General features: G+C 41.4%; 1 protein-coding gene across 1 annotated transcript in view; it reads left to right on the top strand.

Moving 5' to 3' along the window:
* Positions 1-16758, top strand: part of LOC118405038 (adenylate cyclase type 8-like) — a 63530-nt gene extending 46772 nt beyond the window's left edge. The window contains exons 8-25 of the mRNA XM_035804438.1: positions 692-803; positions 1990-2117; positions 2768-2926; positions 3366-3531; positions 4036-4206; positions 4964-5164; positions 5944-6041; positions 6687-6888; positions 7427-7507; positions 10506-10684; positions 11384-11534; positions 11720-11761; positions 12059-12175; positions 12921-13061; positions 13448-13540; positions 13733-13847; positions 14250-14374; positions 14934-16758. Coding sequence (XP_035660331.1) covers positions 692-803; positions 1990-2117; positions 2768-2926; positions 3366-3531; positions 4036-4206; positions 4964-5164; positions 5944-6041; positions 6687-6888; positions 7427-7507; positions 10506-10684; positions 11384-11534; positions 11720-11761; positions 12059-12175; positions 12921-13061; positions 13448-13540; positions 13733-13847; positions 14250-14374; positions 14934-15413 — 2761 coding nt within the window. The 3' untranslated portion in view covers positions 15414-16758. The remainder of the gene's footprint in view (positions 1-691; positions 804-1989; positions 2118-2767; positions 2927-3365; positions 3532-4035; positions 4207-4963; positions 5165-5943; positions 6042-6686; positions 6889-7426; positions 7508-10505; positions 10685-11383; positions 11535-11719; positions 11762-12058; positions 12176-12920; positions 13062-13447; positions 13541-13732; positions 13848-14249; positions 14375-14933) is intronic.
* The last annotated feature ends 1243 nt before the right edge of the window (positions 16759-18001 follow it).

The raw sequence follows: 18001 nt of genomic DNA, 5'->3' as shown, positions 1-18001 counted from the left end.
TTTGAGGGATAAAATTCGCTGGTAGACTATGCTAAATGTAATGACAATTTTCTGTCAGAGGAAGAGATTTTTGATGGCGACTTAGTGGCGAAGTGTTGTGTGCGCCGGAGGCGCAAGCCGTCGCAAGGGACGTCCAGAGAAAAATTGAAATCTTGACCATCTGAAACTTCATTTCCTGCATTTCAGGGGCACATTTTGCTGGTATTTATCAAGGCCCCTAAGGCAATTTTTTTCAATGGCCCCCCCCTCGGCTCAAAAAATTTTTCAATGGCCCCCCCCTCGGCTCAAAAAATTTTTCAATGGCCCCCCCCACCAATGCACCAGCCATCCCCCCCCGGTAAATATCGTCAGGTCCCTAGGTCATAACAAATTCCACTCTACGATAGTTCTGGAAAAATTCAATTCACATTAATCCTAGGTTGGTATCAACTCTGGTACTTGAAGGCATGACTGTTTCTTGTTTTTTTTTTTTAAAGCTGGTATTAGATACTTATAATAGTCGGTACATCCACGAGAATATTACTACGATTAGCTAAGAATCTACCAAGAATAAGTAGTATTTTCCTATCCTCTTTATTTCCTTCCCTTTATGATGATCAGTGTCCAATTTTCACATTTTTAAACAAAAAAACGGTGTTACTAATTTTTGTGCCGCCATCTTGAATCCACATGTTATGATTTTATTTCCCAGTATCCTGTTCGCGGACATCCGGGGCTTTACGGACTGGTCGGCACGCTCCACCGCCCAGGAGGTGGTGAAGACACTAAACGAACTGTTCGCACGGTTTGACAAACTAGCAAAGGTACAACAATTTTGTCCCTTGGTTTCCATTTTCTCCGTTTCATATTCTTTTGATTTGTGAAAAGATATTATTAGATAGATAAATATGTTCAAATTTTGGCACCAAAAGTTGAGGACGCTATTTGTGTTCTTAGTTGTTGTTTGATTTGTCGATTTATCAGAAAAAGTCTAGAATTAATGGATGAAATGATATGTTGACTTTGTTGCGCACATGGCATCATTGTCTATCACAGAACGAAGTCAATTTCTTTGGTATTGTTTGTGTCGTATTTTTCCAGCCCTTTTTTCAAAAGCCACTCACAAACAACTTACGTAAACTCGCCTCCCATAAATTACGTAATCTCAAAAAGGACGATGCCATTGGGGGTGATATACTACTCTCTTGAAGATCCATTATGCACTATGCCAGATAAAACCTCTTAAGAGTCCTCTTAAGAAGTCAAATGTCTCGAATGGTCCTTTGACTTTTGAAACGTGTTATTAGCTTCAGAGCCTTTAAGTGTGCCATCTAACTCTTATGTACCTATCCTTGACCTACCGGTAGGCCGCTATTGCCTTGGCTGACATTTTGGACAATTCTCGTCCGGTGTTTTTGATCCCACGAGTCTCTTGCCATATCCTCCATCTTTAGCACCTGCATGTGGACAAATCTCTTGAATCTTAGAAGAATCTAGTCCCAAACGTTAGATCACGTCTATGAAGGTTAGACATCGAGGTAAACAATATTCAAATACAATTCAATCTCCACAGCTGGATAAAAATGGAGATTTACCTCCGGACGTTTCGAGTGGCATATCGATCCACTCTTCTACGGCATCACTGGAAAGGACTGTCGGAAATGATTCTATATCTAACCAAAACATATAAGGATCCTATGCAAATGTCACTCAAATGTTAGGTTTAACCATATGAAAATGTTAAACTGCTCTCTTAATAAAATAATGGGATCTTTGACTGAATTTTTCTTCAGCTCTCTGACCTAGTCGATCTGGACACATGACTTGCCGCGTGAGACGTCAGCAATTGGTCAAAGGTTGCTGGGAGTTAATTTCGCCCCCCCCCCATTACGGTTAGGGGGAGTTTTACCGATAAAGTATGACACTAATAAGCTGTCATTTTCTTTACAAAGGCGATGGCCACAATAGTCAAGTAAGATGGTATATCACCTTTATTATTTTGTTGGTCAGGAAAACAATTGCCTGAGAATCAAGATGCTTGGAGACTGTTACTTCTGCGTGGCCGGGTTACCAGACCCGCGGCCTGATCATGCGCACTGCTGCGTAGAGATGGGCCTACAGATCATCAAGGTCATAAGGTCAGTGTTTCAAGGTCATCTTTGTTATGGTATCTGTGCGACATCAGTGTCTTGTGAACCGGTGTAGTTAACGCAAAGTTCAAAATAATGTTAAGCGCACTGTGGTAAAATTTTCCATTTTTGTTTCGTTAGCTAGGCCATGTTGATTATAATTTGACCATATTGATGAAATCCGCACTCGCATCAATTTTTGACCGTTTAAAAAAGGTTTCAACCATATAATAAATCGTACAATGCAGCTGCAGAATAAGAAAAATATACGCCGCAGATTGTAAAACAAATATGGGCAAACGTACACTAACGTCATAGAATACCAGGCTCAATTCCAACGTCAAATAAGAAAATGTGAAAGAATAGAAATGAAGAATATATTGTTCGCTATATTTTTCTCTGTGTGCTCAGTTATTTATTCAACTTTTCATTCAAACTTTTTTTCGCACGCACGCTTAAGTTTTTGGGTTCATCATCATTCATGGCCTTACATCTGCAAACATATATCATGGAATTCAATATACCATTTATGCCACTGTATGATGTTGATTAATTGTTGAATTGATTGATTGATTGATTCATTGGATGACTGTTAGATTGGTAGATTGATGAATTGATGGATCGAATGATTGGTTAATTTATTGATTTATTTATTGCAGGAGAGTCCGAGAGTCAAGGAAGGTCGACTTGGACATGCGCATTGGCATTCACTCCGGATCCGTGCTTTGCGGCGTTCTGGGCCTGCGCAAGTGGCAGTTCGATGCCTGGTCCAATGACGTGGATCTGGCCAATCAGATGGAGTCTAGCGGGCTGCCAGGGTAGGTCAACATCAACATCTGTAAAATGACTGTTCATTGAACAAACAACGTTATGTCGTTGATATGATTTTTAACGTAACCACTTCATTCATATTTTGTCAATTTCTTGATGGATATCATCTTTGGCTTCTGCAAAGCACAAAATGTGCTAATTTGTAATATTTTCAACATTGTTTAGTTTGAAATTACCTTCGATCGAAATATCGGATATAGGTTACCTCCCAGATAATATCAGATGAACTAACGTGTATGAGGACGCGTGATAGTTGATATATATATGTGTGTGTATGTATGTGTTTATATATGTTATAGGAGAAGGGAAGAAATTTACTTCAAAATGCGATGGCTTCAAAGTTTGACAGTCGCACAGTTACGCTACTTGACAGGGGTTTTAGTTATTCTTTTATATCCGTATCACATCATATTAAACCCATCCCAGGAGAATCCACGTCTCAGAGACCACCCGCAGGTGCCTTGGGTCTGATTACGAGTTTGAGGACTACAGTGGCGGGGAGAGGTCCAAGTTACTCCGGGAGAAGGGCATGCGGTCTTTCCTCATCAAGGCCTTCGACGAGGGGCTTCTCAAGCCAACCTCCAATACAGAGGTTGGTAACTATGTATCTAGAGGCCCTAGGTTCGCATCCCAAGCAGGTTTCAACGTTGTTCTTTGGGGAAGGAGACTCTATACGTCTTTTTTCACTCAACTCAATGAGTGACAATGAGTACCTGCACAGCCATGTAGTTTGCTTCCAATGAAGGTAAACAAGTCAAGAGATCTAGAAAAGAAGTCCCAACCATATTTGGAGTATGGCCAACAGAAATTGTATCGTGAACATTTAATTATATCCGTACCATAACTTGAAATAAGCCTTCGGACAAGAACTTGCAAGCAAACTTACACTACATCTATGTCTAAGATTGTCTTGTTTAGACTTTGCAGCTTTCCCCAGCCAATTTGTGTGTGTGTGTGTGTGTACGTGTGTGTGTGTGTGTGTGTGTGTGTGTGTGTGCGTCTTCAGTGCAGTTTCTGTATATTCTGTCAGAGGGCGCTCAGCACGTTAGTGGTTGAAAAATGCTATCTCTGATTACCTTGATTTACCTTTCATTAGTTGTCTCCGGCCAAGGTCCGTCCGTCCGTGCACACCCAGGACAGCATCTCCAGCATCGCCTCCTCCATCCACCGGGACTTCCGGGGACGAACCTTCTCCATGACTCCCTCCGAGTCGTCCTGGAGCGCAGAGACGCCATTCTCTAACATCCTGGGCTTTAAGAGCAACAGGGTAAGAACTTGATAGTTGTTCATAGTTGATTTGGACCACCACCCACGTTAAAAATGGTATGGCCCACTATTCTAGCCGACAGAAGGTGGTTGTTTCAAACTCCAATATTTGGAAAATGTTGCATTTTGACATCACCGTTGACCGTCGTCGATATAACGGGGTATAACGGATATAGGTTACCTCGCGGATAAAGGTGAACTAGCGTTATAACTCATCAATGATTTTTACCCTCCCAGCACGGATCCTTCTCCGTACATGGCACCCTGGCCCTCCAGTCGTACGCTATTTTTATAGGTACCGCACGGATAAAGGTGAACTAGCGTTAAACTAACCAATGTTTCTTACCATCCCAGCACGGATCCTTCTCCGTACACGACACCCTGGCCCTCCTGCCGTACCCTGTTTTTTTTTTTATAAAACAACGGATATAGGTTACCGCACGGATAAAGGTGAACTAGCGTTATACTCATCAACGCTTCTTACCATCCCAGCACGGGTCTCTCTCCGTACACGGCACCCTGGCCTCCTGCCGTACCCTGTTTTGTTTTAAACAACGGACATAGGTTACCGCACGGATAAAGGTGAACTAGCGTTATACTCATCAACGCTTCTTACCCTCCCAGCACGGGTCCTTCTCCGTACACGGCACCCTGGCCTCCTGCCGTACCCTGTTTTGTTCTAAACAACGGACATAGGTTACCACGCGGATAAAGGTAAACTAGCGTTATATACTAATCAATGCTTTTTACCATTCTAGCACGGGTCCTTCTCCGTACACGGCACCCTGGCCCTCCTGCCGTACGGCCTGGCGAAGTGTCTCCCCGTGAAGCGCGGGGTGAGTGAGGAGGTTCACCGGCTCATAGAACACTCCATCGAGGTCAGGTCAAGCGACAGGATGAGCAAAGAACACATCTCCAGGTCAACGCTTAGATTCAAGGACCCAGATGTAGAGGAGAAGGTAAAATTTCCTGTTTTCTATTTTTATAGTAAAGGTCTTGTAAACACAATCAGGATATGAAGCTTTGAGGAAGATGTCTGACAGACATCGAAACGTCAGCAGGTGAGATAAACTGGCTGTGTAATAGAAAACTCTTCTGTCCTACATTCAGGATAGTACTAACATCCAACGTTTCGGTGTCAGTCAGACACCATCATCAGCGTTAAATATGCTTCTCGGTGCTATTTGTAGCCGATGTAGGTGGCGCTGCAGTAGCAAGAATGCCGCCCCAAACGTGACTCAGTTTGTATCCCCCTCATCTCTGTTAACGACCGGAGCTGGCTTTTCCTCTATATCAATGACTCCTGTTTTCTAGTTCTGTTTCGATTCATACGTGATGATGATAGATAGTTCCCGAAGCTGCATCCTTACCAACCCATCAGCAATTTGAACATCTTTGTTCAAGTCAGCCACAGATCGAGCTCCGCAAAAATGGCGGACTTAATCCTGCCACGTGGCCAATCCTGTCTTCTTATTGGCCACATTCGTCCCCTTTGTTTGACCATTAGAAACGTTCTATTGTCAGTGTTCTAATGTCAACTTTTTCATCAAATGATACTCATGTTATCCGTGCGTAACAGACATTAGGAGTCTTATTCCGAGTATAAAATATGTGTGTTAGTGCCGTGATTTGCAAAAAAATTCTACAGTATTCAAAATTGTAAGACATGCAGGCTTTCTTTGCTTCCTTGTCGTTCAATGCAAAAGATTCCTAAAGATGTATTTTTTCTGCCTTACAGTACCACCAGTTAAGAGATGAAGTCATCAAGTCCAACATCTCCTGTGCCTTCGTCATACTAGTCTTCATCTCATTCGTGCAGCTCTGTATAATTCCCAGGTATTGAAATTAGTTTCAATCTTTTAAAAATATATTCACTGTAAGGCAAAATGGAAGCTTTAGTAAGACTAATTGCATTGATGATGATAGACTTATTGTATTTTCTATTTAAAGACTGCTTTTTTCAGTGTCACGTAGACATGGGGGTTTTCCATCATAAAAATGAGAAATCTCTGAAACGGACATGGCAACTTTCAGGCCAACGATTTCACTGGATATTTCGGCAAAGTGAAAGTGATTTCGAACCAGTTTATCTCAAATGAACTCAGCCAAAAGATGAGCTAATGTTCCATTAGTTGTGACACAGAGAACACTCTGCTGCTATATTGAGATTAGATATACTTTTATCAACTCTTATCGCAACGGGTAATTTACGTATCAATGGGTAACTTATTTCCGTTGTTTTTCAAAATAGAGTATCTAGGAGTATCAAGTCAACGGACTGTGGTTTCAAATTGCAAAAATATTGGTATCCTTAAATACCCTGTTTTAAGAAGTAACGGATATAGGTTACCCCATGGCTAAAGTTGAACTAGCGTTACTTGAAGTCCGAACAACAAACCACCGGCCATACAAATTCACAGTGAATCTCTATGCTTGTAATAAAGACATGTAACATTGTAACATTATTACCATGCCCGACAGAACGTACGTGTTGGCGATCGTTCTGCTCATGTCCATTTTGGTCTACGTCATCGTCTTCATCATCTTCATGGCGGAGGAGTTCAAGCGGTGCTCACGGCGCATGCGCCAGCTGTCGTGCTGGTTTCACGAGACTCTGGTGGCCCGGAACAGTCTCGTGGTCTGCGCAATCGCAGTCAACTTCATGGCGCCGATCTCAAACGTGGTAAGAACTAAAACTTTAAGTAAACATCACTTTAAGTACATGCAAGTCTTATATGGTCAAAAATCCTAATATGTTTATGTTGCAATTTTAAGTTTTACATCCGTACACAAAGTAAAAAAAGCGCTTACCAACAAGCTTCGATCAGTCCTCTGGTCCTTATCAAGTTGAAAAGGTGAAGACAATAGATTCCTAAGAGGATTACATGTCAGAGCCCACCAACCTTCCCTCAACCGAGACGGGGGCCGATACCGACTTTCAAGCACCTTTGACCCTTTGCTGACGTCACACTTCCGGTCTGGATGTGTGACATAGGCTTTGGGTAATTCCAACTTGATAAGGATCAGAGGACTGATTGAAAGCTTGTTGGTAAGCAATTAATTATCATATGTACGGATGTAAAGTTTAAAATTGCAACATAATGTCACATTATGTGATGTCACACGTCACAGATGAACTTACATTTAAACCTAGCATCTTTTTTTACTCCTACACTGTCAAAATAACCTTTCATTAACATTGAAACGATTTGAATTTTCAGTTTGTATGTGACGTCAGCACGCCAACTAACGTGACAGGGACGGAGAGCGACCCAGATAGCCTGCAGTGCCACTTTCCACAGGTAGGTGGCTCTTATCACCGAAAGGTGACACTTCGTCGTCCAATACTAGTACATTGCTTTCTTCCAAATCTAGTAGAAGAAAAGGTTTGCTGATGATGACTACATAAAGAATCGAAGAATACACTTTCACCGTAGTGGTACCAAAATTATAAGCATTGGCCTCCATCCGGGTGATTTGAAGTGAATCAATAACTCCCGACAGAAGGATTTGCACCAACGCACACCGCACCATCGCACGTGTGGGGGTTCTTAAACGTGCATGGGGTATGGCTCTCCCCATACACGGGACCTTCATTTAACGTCCTATCCGAGGGACGACTCATTTTTCACTTGAATAAAGTGAGGAAAGTCGTGTAAAGTGCCTTTCCCAAGGGCACAAGACCGGCAACACGGCAGGCGGATTCGAACCGGCGACCTCTCGGTCACGGGCCGAATACACTACCACTGTGCTACGCGGCCCCATGTCAAACTTTAGCCGCCTATAATAGTGTCTCTCTATAAATTGTGTCAAAAACAACTGTATGCGGTTACATAAAGCACTATATCTTATGTAAGGTTAGAATAAGCCACACATAAAGCCATGTAGGCTATTAATTATAAGTTTAAAATGCGTGGTACCATAGGTCAAACCTATTTTAGCTTTGATAAAAAGGGCAAGCACTTAAACTAAAACGTGCACTACCAGTTTAGCATTTCTGTTATGCATTTTGTGGCCTCTTTCCGGGACAGCTTTTAGCGTAGATTGATACGCATAAAGGTATATAGTTTTATAAAATCATGTTCTGATCCTTTGATCAATTGATATTTGATGAGTGGGAGAGGGTATTTGATCATGCTAAGTCGTCGCTTGTGGTAAATTTCGTTAAGCTTTTTGACCCGTGCTGATAGGTCGAGTCGACCACCTTAACCCTATTCAGACCGGGCTTTTTTGGTCATCCCTGGACCGGGGGGGGGCTTTTGAGGCCCTCCACTTCTAAGTCCTATAACTCTAAAACGTCGTGCCGTAGGGCCACCAAATTTTTAGGACATAATTTCGACATAATATCTGACAAGTATGTGAAGTTTGACGTTACGTTGACGTAAGATGACGTAATTATGACGTCATCAATTTGATTACATTGGCCAAACCCATGAAAAATGGGTATTCTCAGAAAACTTCAAGTTATGCTACAAAAATGTAACAACAAGTGCAGATAACAGAATAATAATATTTATTACGACTTGCGTTGCCAATAGCAACATCAATGACGTCAATATGACGTCATAAAATGACGTCATGCACATCTAAGATACGAGTTGGGCTCCGCCATATTATATCCACCACCTTGAATTTTTAAAAATACTTTTTTTGCAACAAATAATCACAAAGGGCAATGGAAATAGACTAAATTCATTCAATTAGATGGTTTTGGATGAAAAAATACCAGGTAGTTACAAATTTTAAGGGATAATTAGCTTGTTATTATTGATTTGGCCATTCGGTCCGCCATCTTGGATTTTGGGCTGATGACGTCATCAAATTAGCATAATTTATGCATATATAATTATGAAAGATTTGCTGAATAATATAAGATTTTATTTATGTAACAAAATCGCAGTAATATAGCAAATAAATGTGAAAAATACATAGTTAGAACCAAAAATAGTGATTTTTGGCAAAACTGCCTGTCAACAAACGGTTGCCATGGCAACAAGAAAAAAATGGAAAATTTGTCAAACTTCACAAAATTGTTGCCAACAATATTTTAGGAAAACTCACCAAATTTGGTGGCTCTAGCGTAAGCCGTTCTGGCGTTATAGGACATCGAAGTTAGCGCGGGCCTCAAAAGCCCCCCCCCGGTCTGAATAGGGTTAATGTCAAACTGAATGACAAAACTTAACGGATCTTTGATTGTCTGATTTTTAATGTGAAATATGTACTTTTCCGTTCCAATTCGTCATTTGCGAAAGATTTCGCTTAGCCATTTGACCGATTATGGTAAGCCACGTTGGTCGCCTTGTCGTCCCGAATTATAGGACAAAGCTTAAAGGACTGTTGACTGTAGGATTTCAGACCTTTTCCACCACTGTATGGATCTATAATGTCTTTCAGACGCCTACGGGGTATATTTTGTTCGATATAGCTTTGCATATATCTTAAGCCTGTGTTTTTGCTGTTTTTCGCACTGTGGACTCCAGTTTGGTGTCAATGACCCAACATCTGTATAATCTAGCCCTCTAGTATAGTCCGCCACAAAGTAAGGTGTCTCAAGCTTAGGCTTTGGGGCTTATGTAGGTTTCCAGAATGGATTTGAGCAACTAGCCTGTTATGTCTGAAAATATCGTATATTCGATGTAAACAAGGTTGAATTTTCCGAGCTGAACTGCTTAACGATTTACGTGACGACTATGTCTAAAAGATTGATTTCTAACAACGGTGGCACACTAGTGAAAAGCTTTCGTACCTCACAAAAGTTTGCATCAGCAGTTATATCGGCTGCATCCATAAAACATACTTATTCCTTTTTCCAAACCAAGTTATGTAGATTCTAATGCTGTTCCACGCACGTTTCGGTGTACTATGCATATGATGAAGTATAATAATTTGACTATTGTTTGACGCCTATGTCCCACTGCCATTTAGGCCTACGTCACATTTTCCAACCGGGGCCCGGCCGGGCAACCTTCGGGAGAGAAAACTATTACATAAAACACACCAAACTATACAAGACGAAAAGAGAGTAGTCGACTAGTCGTGGCCATTATTTGTGTTCATTTCTACGTGCACATTTCGATGTTTTCGTTTCCGAGTCCCGGTTTGGAAATGTGACGTTAGCCTAAGATAAGGTTATTTTTGGACAAAGACAAACTTAAGCTAGAGGTATTTTCAATTTATTACATTAACAATCCTATAGAATTACTATACTTTTTCTCGTGGATAAAGGTAAAGTAACGGCCATGTAACACAAAGCTTCAGTATCAGCAAACATAACTGTATATTCTTTACTCGTTTTTCCAGTACTTTTTCCTGTGCGGAAGTCTCGGGTTCTGCACGTGTGCCGTATTCCTGCGGCTTAACTTCCTGGTCAAGCTGTCTGCAGTGCTGACGATGGCCCTGGTGGAGGCGCTGCTGATACAGGTGTCTCACGGCGTGCTGTTTTCCAGATACGACCAGCTCATGTACCAGTCAAATGGGTAAGAGTTCCCAGATAAATAGATATCATAGAGACACAAGAGACATAGACAGAGAGGACGAGAGAGAGAGACAGAGACAGAGAGAGAGAGAGAGAGAGACAGGGACAGGGAGAGCAGAGAGACAGACAGACAGACAGACAGAGAATCCAGTATGTATTACAAAGATAAATGTTTCTCTCCGCCGGGGTGCAAAAGTTTTAAAAAAAGATAGGTGGAATGATTATGATTGTCACTAACACCGGTCCTTCAGCACCAAGGACAGGCATAGACAAAAGTTGCAGACGGATCGTGACATGATAAGACTGCATCATGTCGCAATTAAGCGAGCTTAACACAAGAATGATACTTTAGATGGCACCGCTTTCAGCATTCACCGACAAGCTGAATGATGCGTCGCTCCCTTCGGTTCAAAGTAATAACGATAGCGTTGTGCTTTACAGATTGGTTTCTATCAAGAGTATCCTATGATTGAGTTCTACGATGTGTGTTCTACCGAATGTGTTCTATCATATATGTTCGATTAACTGACTAATGGGCTCTATCGAACACATTCTATTTAAACCGCGCTCTGTTTCGTGTGTTCCATCGCACTATCGAATTATCGAAGATGTTCTATCAACTATGTTGATGCGTTCTATCGAGTATGTGATGCTTTCTATCGAGTGTTCTATAGAGTGCGTTCTATCAAATTGTTTTATTGAGTGTTTTATTTAGTATGTTCCATCGAATGTGTTCTATCAACCATGTTCTGTCCGTTCTTTACAGTGGAGACAGTGGGTTGGTGGAGCTGACCTGGGTGACTGTTGTTGCTATGGTGATGTTTCTATTAGCTGTCTTCTATCACGGCAGACAGGTGAGCCTTTTTGTGCGCTATGTGAAGTTTCCGCAACAAAGAAACATTTCCACTTCTCCTGAATCTTTAAAGAGTATACGCTGTATGTAAAAACAATGTAAACGTTTAATATATATTCTTAGTTTGTAAGCCACATGTTTGACGATTTTTTTTTAATGAAATTCATATTTTCTTTTTGTCCTCAGCTGGAGACGAACGCCAGACTAGACTTTCTATGGAAGCTACAGGTACGTCGACTTGAAAACAACAACTAAGCAATGTAAACATGGAAAAATTCGACAAATTACTTTTGTTTTAGATTATAGACACTGCGTACTATGTTTAATGCAACAGTTGAGTGTATTGTTTAAGTGTATTTTTAGGTGTAAGTGACGTTAAAATGTAAATAGATTCAATGTTATGTGTTTGTGTAGGTTGCATGCCAATGACTCGAAAGAGACTAGTGAAGTATTAGTATTTACTTTATACTCACTAGCGGAGACCTTTCAAATAAACAAGTTGAAAAATTTTGGTACTTTCTGTAGAGTAAACAAGAGCTGGACGACATGAGCGACCTGAGAGAACACAACAAGCAGCTGTTACAGAACATCCTCCCGGAGCACGTCGCACAGTACTACATGGAGAGGGAACGAGAGGACGAGGTCAGTACCACGTGATATACGAGAAGTCGTCACGTGATAGTCACGTGGACGGTACGAGATGTGATCACGTGAGATTCACGTGGCTGGCACGAGATGTGAGCATGTGCACGTGAGAATTACGTGGCTGGTACGAGATGTGAGTACGTGAGCGTCACCTGGCTAGTACTAAATATGAGCACGTGATAACCACGTGGCTGGTACGAGATGTGAGCACGTAAGCGTGACTTGGCTAGTACTAAATATTATCACGTGAGAGTCACATGATTGCTGCAAGATGACATTACCCGAACTCACCGGCCGCTTTGGTGTCATGAATACATAAGATGTAGATCATATCCTGAAACTTTTAATTTTTGCAATTTGAAAATGTAAAACGCAAGGTTAGGGCAGGCCATAGAAATGGGAATGAAATCGGAAATCATTCTATGATTCAAACAATTGTCTCATACATCATCCACATTAATTTTCAACCTGTTGCCTAATGGGGTAACCAATACACACATTGTCCCATATAGATATTGTGCCAAAAGCTATTTCACAGGGATACGTTTAAAAGAAGTAAAAAAGGATATAATGTTATATAGAAATGACGAATTACTTTGAAATCTTGGCCACTTTACAAAGAAAACTCCGACCCTAAAAGTAATGGTGTTTTCATATCAAGGTGTTCATTATATTATAATAGCAAATATCATTGATTTCGTCGTGATTAACAATGGAAATAATACACTTCCCCTACATGTAGGAGCTGTATTCAGAAGACTACGAAAACGTGGCTGTCATGTTCGCGTCCATCCCGAACTTTGCCGAGTTCTACTCCCAGACATTTCACCAAGGGATCGAGTGCCTTCGACTTCTCAACGAGATCATCGCAGACTTTGATGAGGTAGACATTAAGTATCTTTTGCAATACATTCGTTGCTTTATGTATATATGCAAAATGTATACTAGTATACAACCGTATCTCAGTATATAGTAGTATTTCTCCTTCGTAAAATATGAGTAAAACGTTTTTGCTAGTAGCCATATACACAACAAGAAATCTTACATTTAATTTCACGTTTGATTTAAGTTCACGTAAGGCATTCGAAAAGTATACGTAAACCTTGTCTTTCATACATCTTTACGCATCTTCAATTTCTTGCATGCATGCAGCGATGTTCAAAAGTACCATTGACTCTTCGCTACGAAGAGAGATGTTCAACAAAGCGCACTTACTACTTGCGTGTTCAGTCCTTATTACGACCCATTGTATTGCTCTCTCGTGTCTAGCTGCTTGGAGAGGACAGGTTTGCTGAAATTGAAAAGATAAAAAGTATCGGCAGCACTTATATGGCAGCGTCCGGACTCAACAACAAGCACAAGGCAAGTTATATCTTAAGCATTGCATACTCATGTTTGTTACCTTACGTATTGTTTTGGTAGTACATTCATCATTTGTGTCTGTTATCTTAAACAATGAGTTAGTGGATGAGGGAGGGAGTGAGGGAGGGAGTGAGGGAGGGAGTCAATGAATGAACTAACTAACGTAACAGTTGTTTTCACTGTCTGCTTCAGGAGTACAATGACAAACACAGTCACCTGGTGGCGCTTGCAGACTACGCACTCGCCATGCAGCAAGTGCTGGAGGACATCAACACACATTCTTTCAACGACTTCAAACTAAAGATAGGTAAGACATGGCATAGTTTTTGTTAGACCATCTAAAAATGTTCGACTCATTTACATCTCAATTGACAGTGTTTTGTTGAAAACCAGCTGATCAACAGAGCTTACTTAGTGCAAGGAGCTTTTATCAGATAAAGCTCCTTGCTTAGTGTCACTGACGAAATGAACCAGACATAGTTTCCAAACCAAAGTCATGTCCAGTCATGCTTGAATTACAACTATTTTGTACATGTTAGGGACCATCACCATAGCCACAATGGTCATGTTTACCTTTTCACAGATGCAGTCACGTGTAGTACATGTTTGACTCTATGTTAGTCTCTAATCGGGTACTGCAGTTTCTGTACGTTCTGTCAGAGGGAGTGAATCTGATATCTCTGATTGCCTTGTTCTTGATCCCACCCAGGTCTAACCCATGGCCCTGCCGTTGCCGGAGTTATCGGCGCCCGGAAGCCTCAGTACGACATCTGGGGAAAAACTGTCAACCTGGCCAGCAGGATGGACAGTAGCGGGGTCACCGGGAAAATACAGGTCAGTATCAACAAGGATAAAGCCCCATAGTACAATGCTAAGATTTCTTCAACTAAAGTTTCTTCAATACTGATGAACAATCACTTGAACACATAAGCTCGTAAGAGTAACGGACACGTGATCTGGCGGATACGTGACGTCAGCAATTGATCAAACGTGGCAGGAAGTTTTCAACCCTTGGTTGATACCTCACGTTATTCTTGTTACTTTTTTTACATTTCTCGGTATAAACGGCACAAGCCATTTTCTTCAAGTGCCATTCATCTAGGGTATCCAAATCTTTTCAAAGAGGTTGTGTAGTATAGACTGGCTCAAATGATAGTCTTCTTTTTGTACCAAAATGACAGTCAGAAAATACATCTGTGCTTGTAAGTTAGAAAGTCTCTGAAGTAAAGTTGAGGTGAAATTTTCAACACAATATGACAGACGGTCAGGCGTTTCAGATAACATCTGTTACAAAGATAATGGATGTTATCTTAAATGTCGGATTATTTCCCAAACCAGTTGCTTCTGTACTGCCTGGAGACCTTCATCAACAATGTGTTTTTCATGGTCTCAGGTCCCACAGGAGACTTACGCCATCTTGGTCACCCGGGGGTTCAAGTTCGAGTGCAGAGGCGACATCCACGTCAAGGGGTTTGAGGACAAAATCCGGACTTATTTCCTGGTCGGCAAGACAAAATGCTTCAGCAGAATATCCGGACTTCCTGTTTCCGGATTGAAGAGAAGCGGGGCTCACACGACTCTCGCGACCATCGTGTGCGGTCTGGTGCGGTCCAAACACGCTCAAGCCAAGCGGACCTTGGAAAACGAGAAACGAAAAGCGGAAGGGAAAAGCAGCCGACACTCCGCACCAATCATCACAACAGACTCGCCCGTTTATAATAACGGTCACGCCAGATTACCCAACATTCCTCACGGTCACGTGACTAAACCTACGCTCGACCTGCCGCAAGGCACGCCGGGATTACAAATGACTCCTCTCCCGCCGATCAGAAGGAAGGCTGGTGTTGTTGAGATCACAACTTCTGGAGTATAAACTATTCTGTGTTGTTTGTTACTCTTGGAATGTGACGGATAATTTTGGTAGCTATTATTGCCTTTGATACAGAGTTTGCCATAGAGCCTTTGAGGTCACAAAGCTCATACAACTTTGCTATTGAGCCAGTGCATAATTTTCAAGCAGATGTTGGGTTGGAAGATTGAAACTGAGTAGCGCCTAGCCCCTCTGACAATCTCTCATCCACAACATCTACGGATAGTGAAAAAGTTCAAATTTTTTTAACAGTCAAACGTATTACTTATCGTTGGGGTTCTTGTTATATATATATAACAAGGGACTGCATGTCAGTCAGAAAACGTTAAACTTTCCACCCCAACATCTGCTTGAAGATACCACGATTATAGTCAACACCTGTACAAGTGACCATTTCTACAAAAGGACCATCTGGCCATTGTGACCACTTTTTGGTGGTCACTTAGATAATTTTTCCCATTGACACTATCATTGAGAATCCTCTCTCTATATATATAGTGACCACCTGTACATAGACCAGATTTTCTTGGTCCCCTATGTGGTCTTATGTGATTTTGACTGTACTGTATAGCTGTATCATGATCAATACCAGGGGTGCCTAAGCATTTGCACGAACCCTATGAGATTCGTGCGAACATTATGTGATACGCGCGAATCACTATATGAAAACGCACGAACCTTATGAAAATCACACGAATCACTATGCGAAAACGTACGAACCTTATGTGATTCGCACGAATCACTATGCGAAAACGTACGAACCTTATGTGATTCGCACGAATCACTATGTGACACACACGAAATTTATGCAAAACCGGCCGACCACCGCCGGGTCACGTGACATTACGTCATTCGCATAAGGTTCGTGCAAATCTCATAAGGTTCGTGCGTGTCACATAGTGATTCGTGCGAATCACATAAGGTTCGTGCGTTTTTGCTGTGCATACTGATTCGTGTGATTTTCATAAGGTTCGTGCGCTTTCGCATAGTGATTCCTGCGTATCATATAATGTTCGCACGAATCTCATAGGGTTCGTACAAATGCTTAGGCACCCCTAAATACAGCATGTTTAACTATCGGGGCCTTATGGAACACTAGGAACCTTGCCATCATTTTAAAGATTGTCAAGTTACGACAACAAGCATAACGCACATTCTCATGCCCAATCGCACTCTAGATCTATTTATACGTGAGTCTACGAAATGTTCAAAATCGTTATCTGTAAAAAGATACTGTACAAAAAGAGCTTTTGATGGATGGAATGTCTCTTTTCACATGTGTTGCTTGTAAAGCATGTGTGTATTTTGATGAGCTATGTGCAATAAAACAGAACCTTATTTTACCCAGTTTGACTTTGCCTGTTCTCTAAGCCACTAGTTCTATAGGGGAATGGAAAGCTAAAGAATACAACTTGTGTTGAAGTTGATGGGCACGATTTAAACTGAAAACCTTTGTGTCAGAATTCGCATATGTTGGAATAAAACATTTCTTTTCTGATAAATTGGTGATATTTGATTAGTCACATGTCAAGAACAACAGCAGCAAAAGTTGGATGTAAGAACCCTATAGGAGCCCATCTTGTTTCGCAAACTGGCAAAATCTGTGATTTAGAGACGCTTCGTCAACGAGATACGTATACGGACCTTTTCAGAACGGAACCTCTAAAACGGGGGTGTGATACATTTGTATGGGGGACGAATTTCCGCATTTTCATTTTTTTGCATCCTTGTTGCCACAGTAGCTAGACTCCATACGATTGCCGCTTTAATTTCTTTTTACGAAATTGCTTCTCCCGAATTTGCTTCATTCTCAAATTCTAGATCAAAACGTGTTATGAAAGCTCGTCTTTGAAGTAGTGAAACTTTTTGCTGTTGAAGTTATTACCATATGGATGAAAACCAAGCAGATGGTGGGAAGGAAGATCGTTACTTAAATTTGGGGATCGCAATAGCTTACGCCCTTTTCTTCCTTAAACCGAGACTGGTCTTAGCCTGGAGTCCAGCCTTGTTAGTTTTGTGCCGCTCCCGAAGGTCGCTACTAGCCTGGAGTCCAGCCTTGTTAGCTTGCTAGCGGAACAAAGCTAACAAGGCTGGACTGTAGGCTAGTCTTATTGGCGAGTAGCGACCTTTGGGAGCGGAACAAAGCTAACAAGACTGGGCTCCAGGCTAAGACTAAAGGCGAGGTGTGTTTGTAAGACACGTAGAATGATGGTCGGACGATTCTTTGGAAGTTGTGGTCGCACGACGTCGACAGACACTACAACCTTATCTTGCCTTTCATGATATAGATTAACAGTCACAAGACAAATACGTTAACAACTTTAACAACGTGATCAACTTAAAATGAATTGTGGACATGCATATAGACGCAAGAAAAAGTCGAGTAAAAGGCCAAGTTTGAGCAGATGTTGGGGTTAAAGATCGTAATCTTTTCTGAATGACGACCGGGCTTCTCGAACAGTCATTTTCCCTTTATAAGCAGGTGAAGAATTGAGTAAAATGCCAATTAAGGTTCTCAAAAGAAACCCCATGATGTCCACACGATCTTAACCCGATAAATACGTACAGTATATGAAATAGCCATGGATGTA

This window comes from Branchiostoma floridae, chromosome 17 (genome assembly GCF_000003815.2).
Source record: "Branchiostoma floridae strain S238N-H82 chromosome 17, Bfl_VNyyK, whole genome shotgun sequence".
Classification (NCBI taxonomy): Eukaryota; Metazoa; Chordata; class Leptocardii; order Amphioxiformes; family Branchiostomatidae; genus Branchiostoma; species Branchiostoma floridae.
Note: the sequence above shows the minus strand (reverse complement) of the source record. Positions and strands in the feature narration are given on the sequence as shown.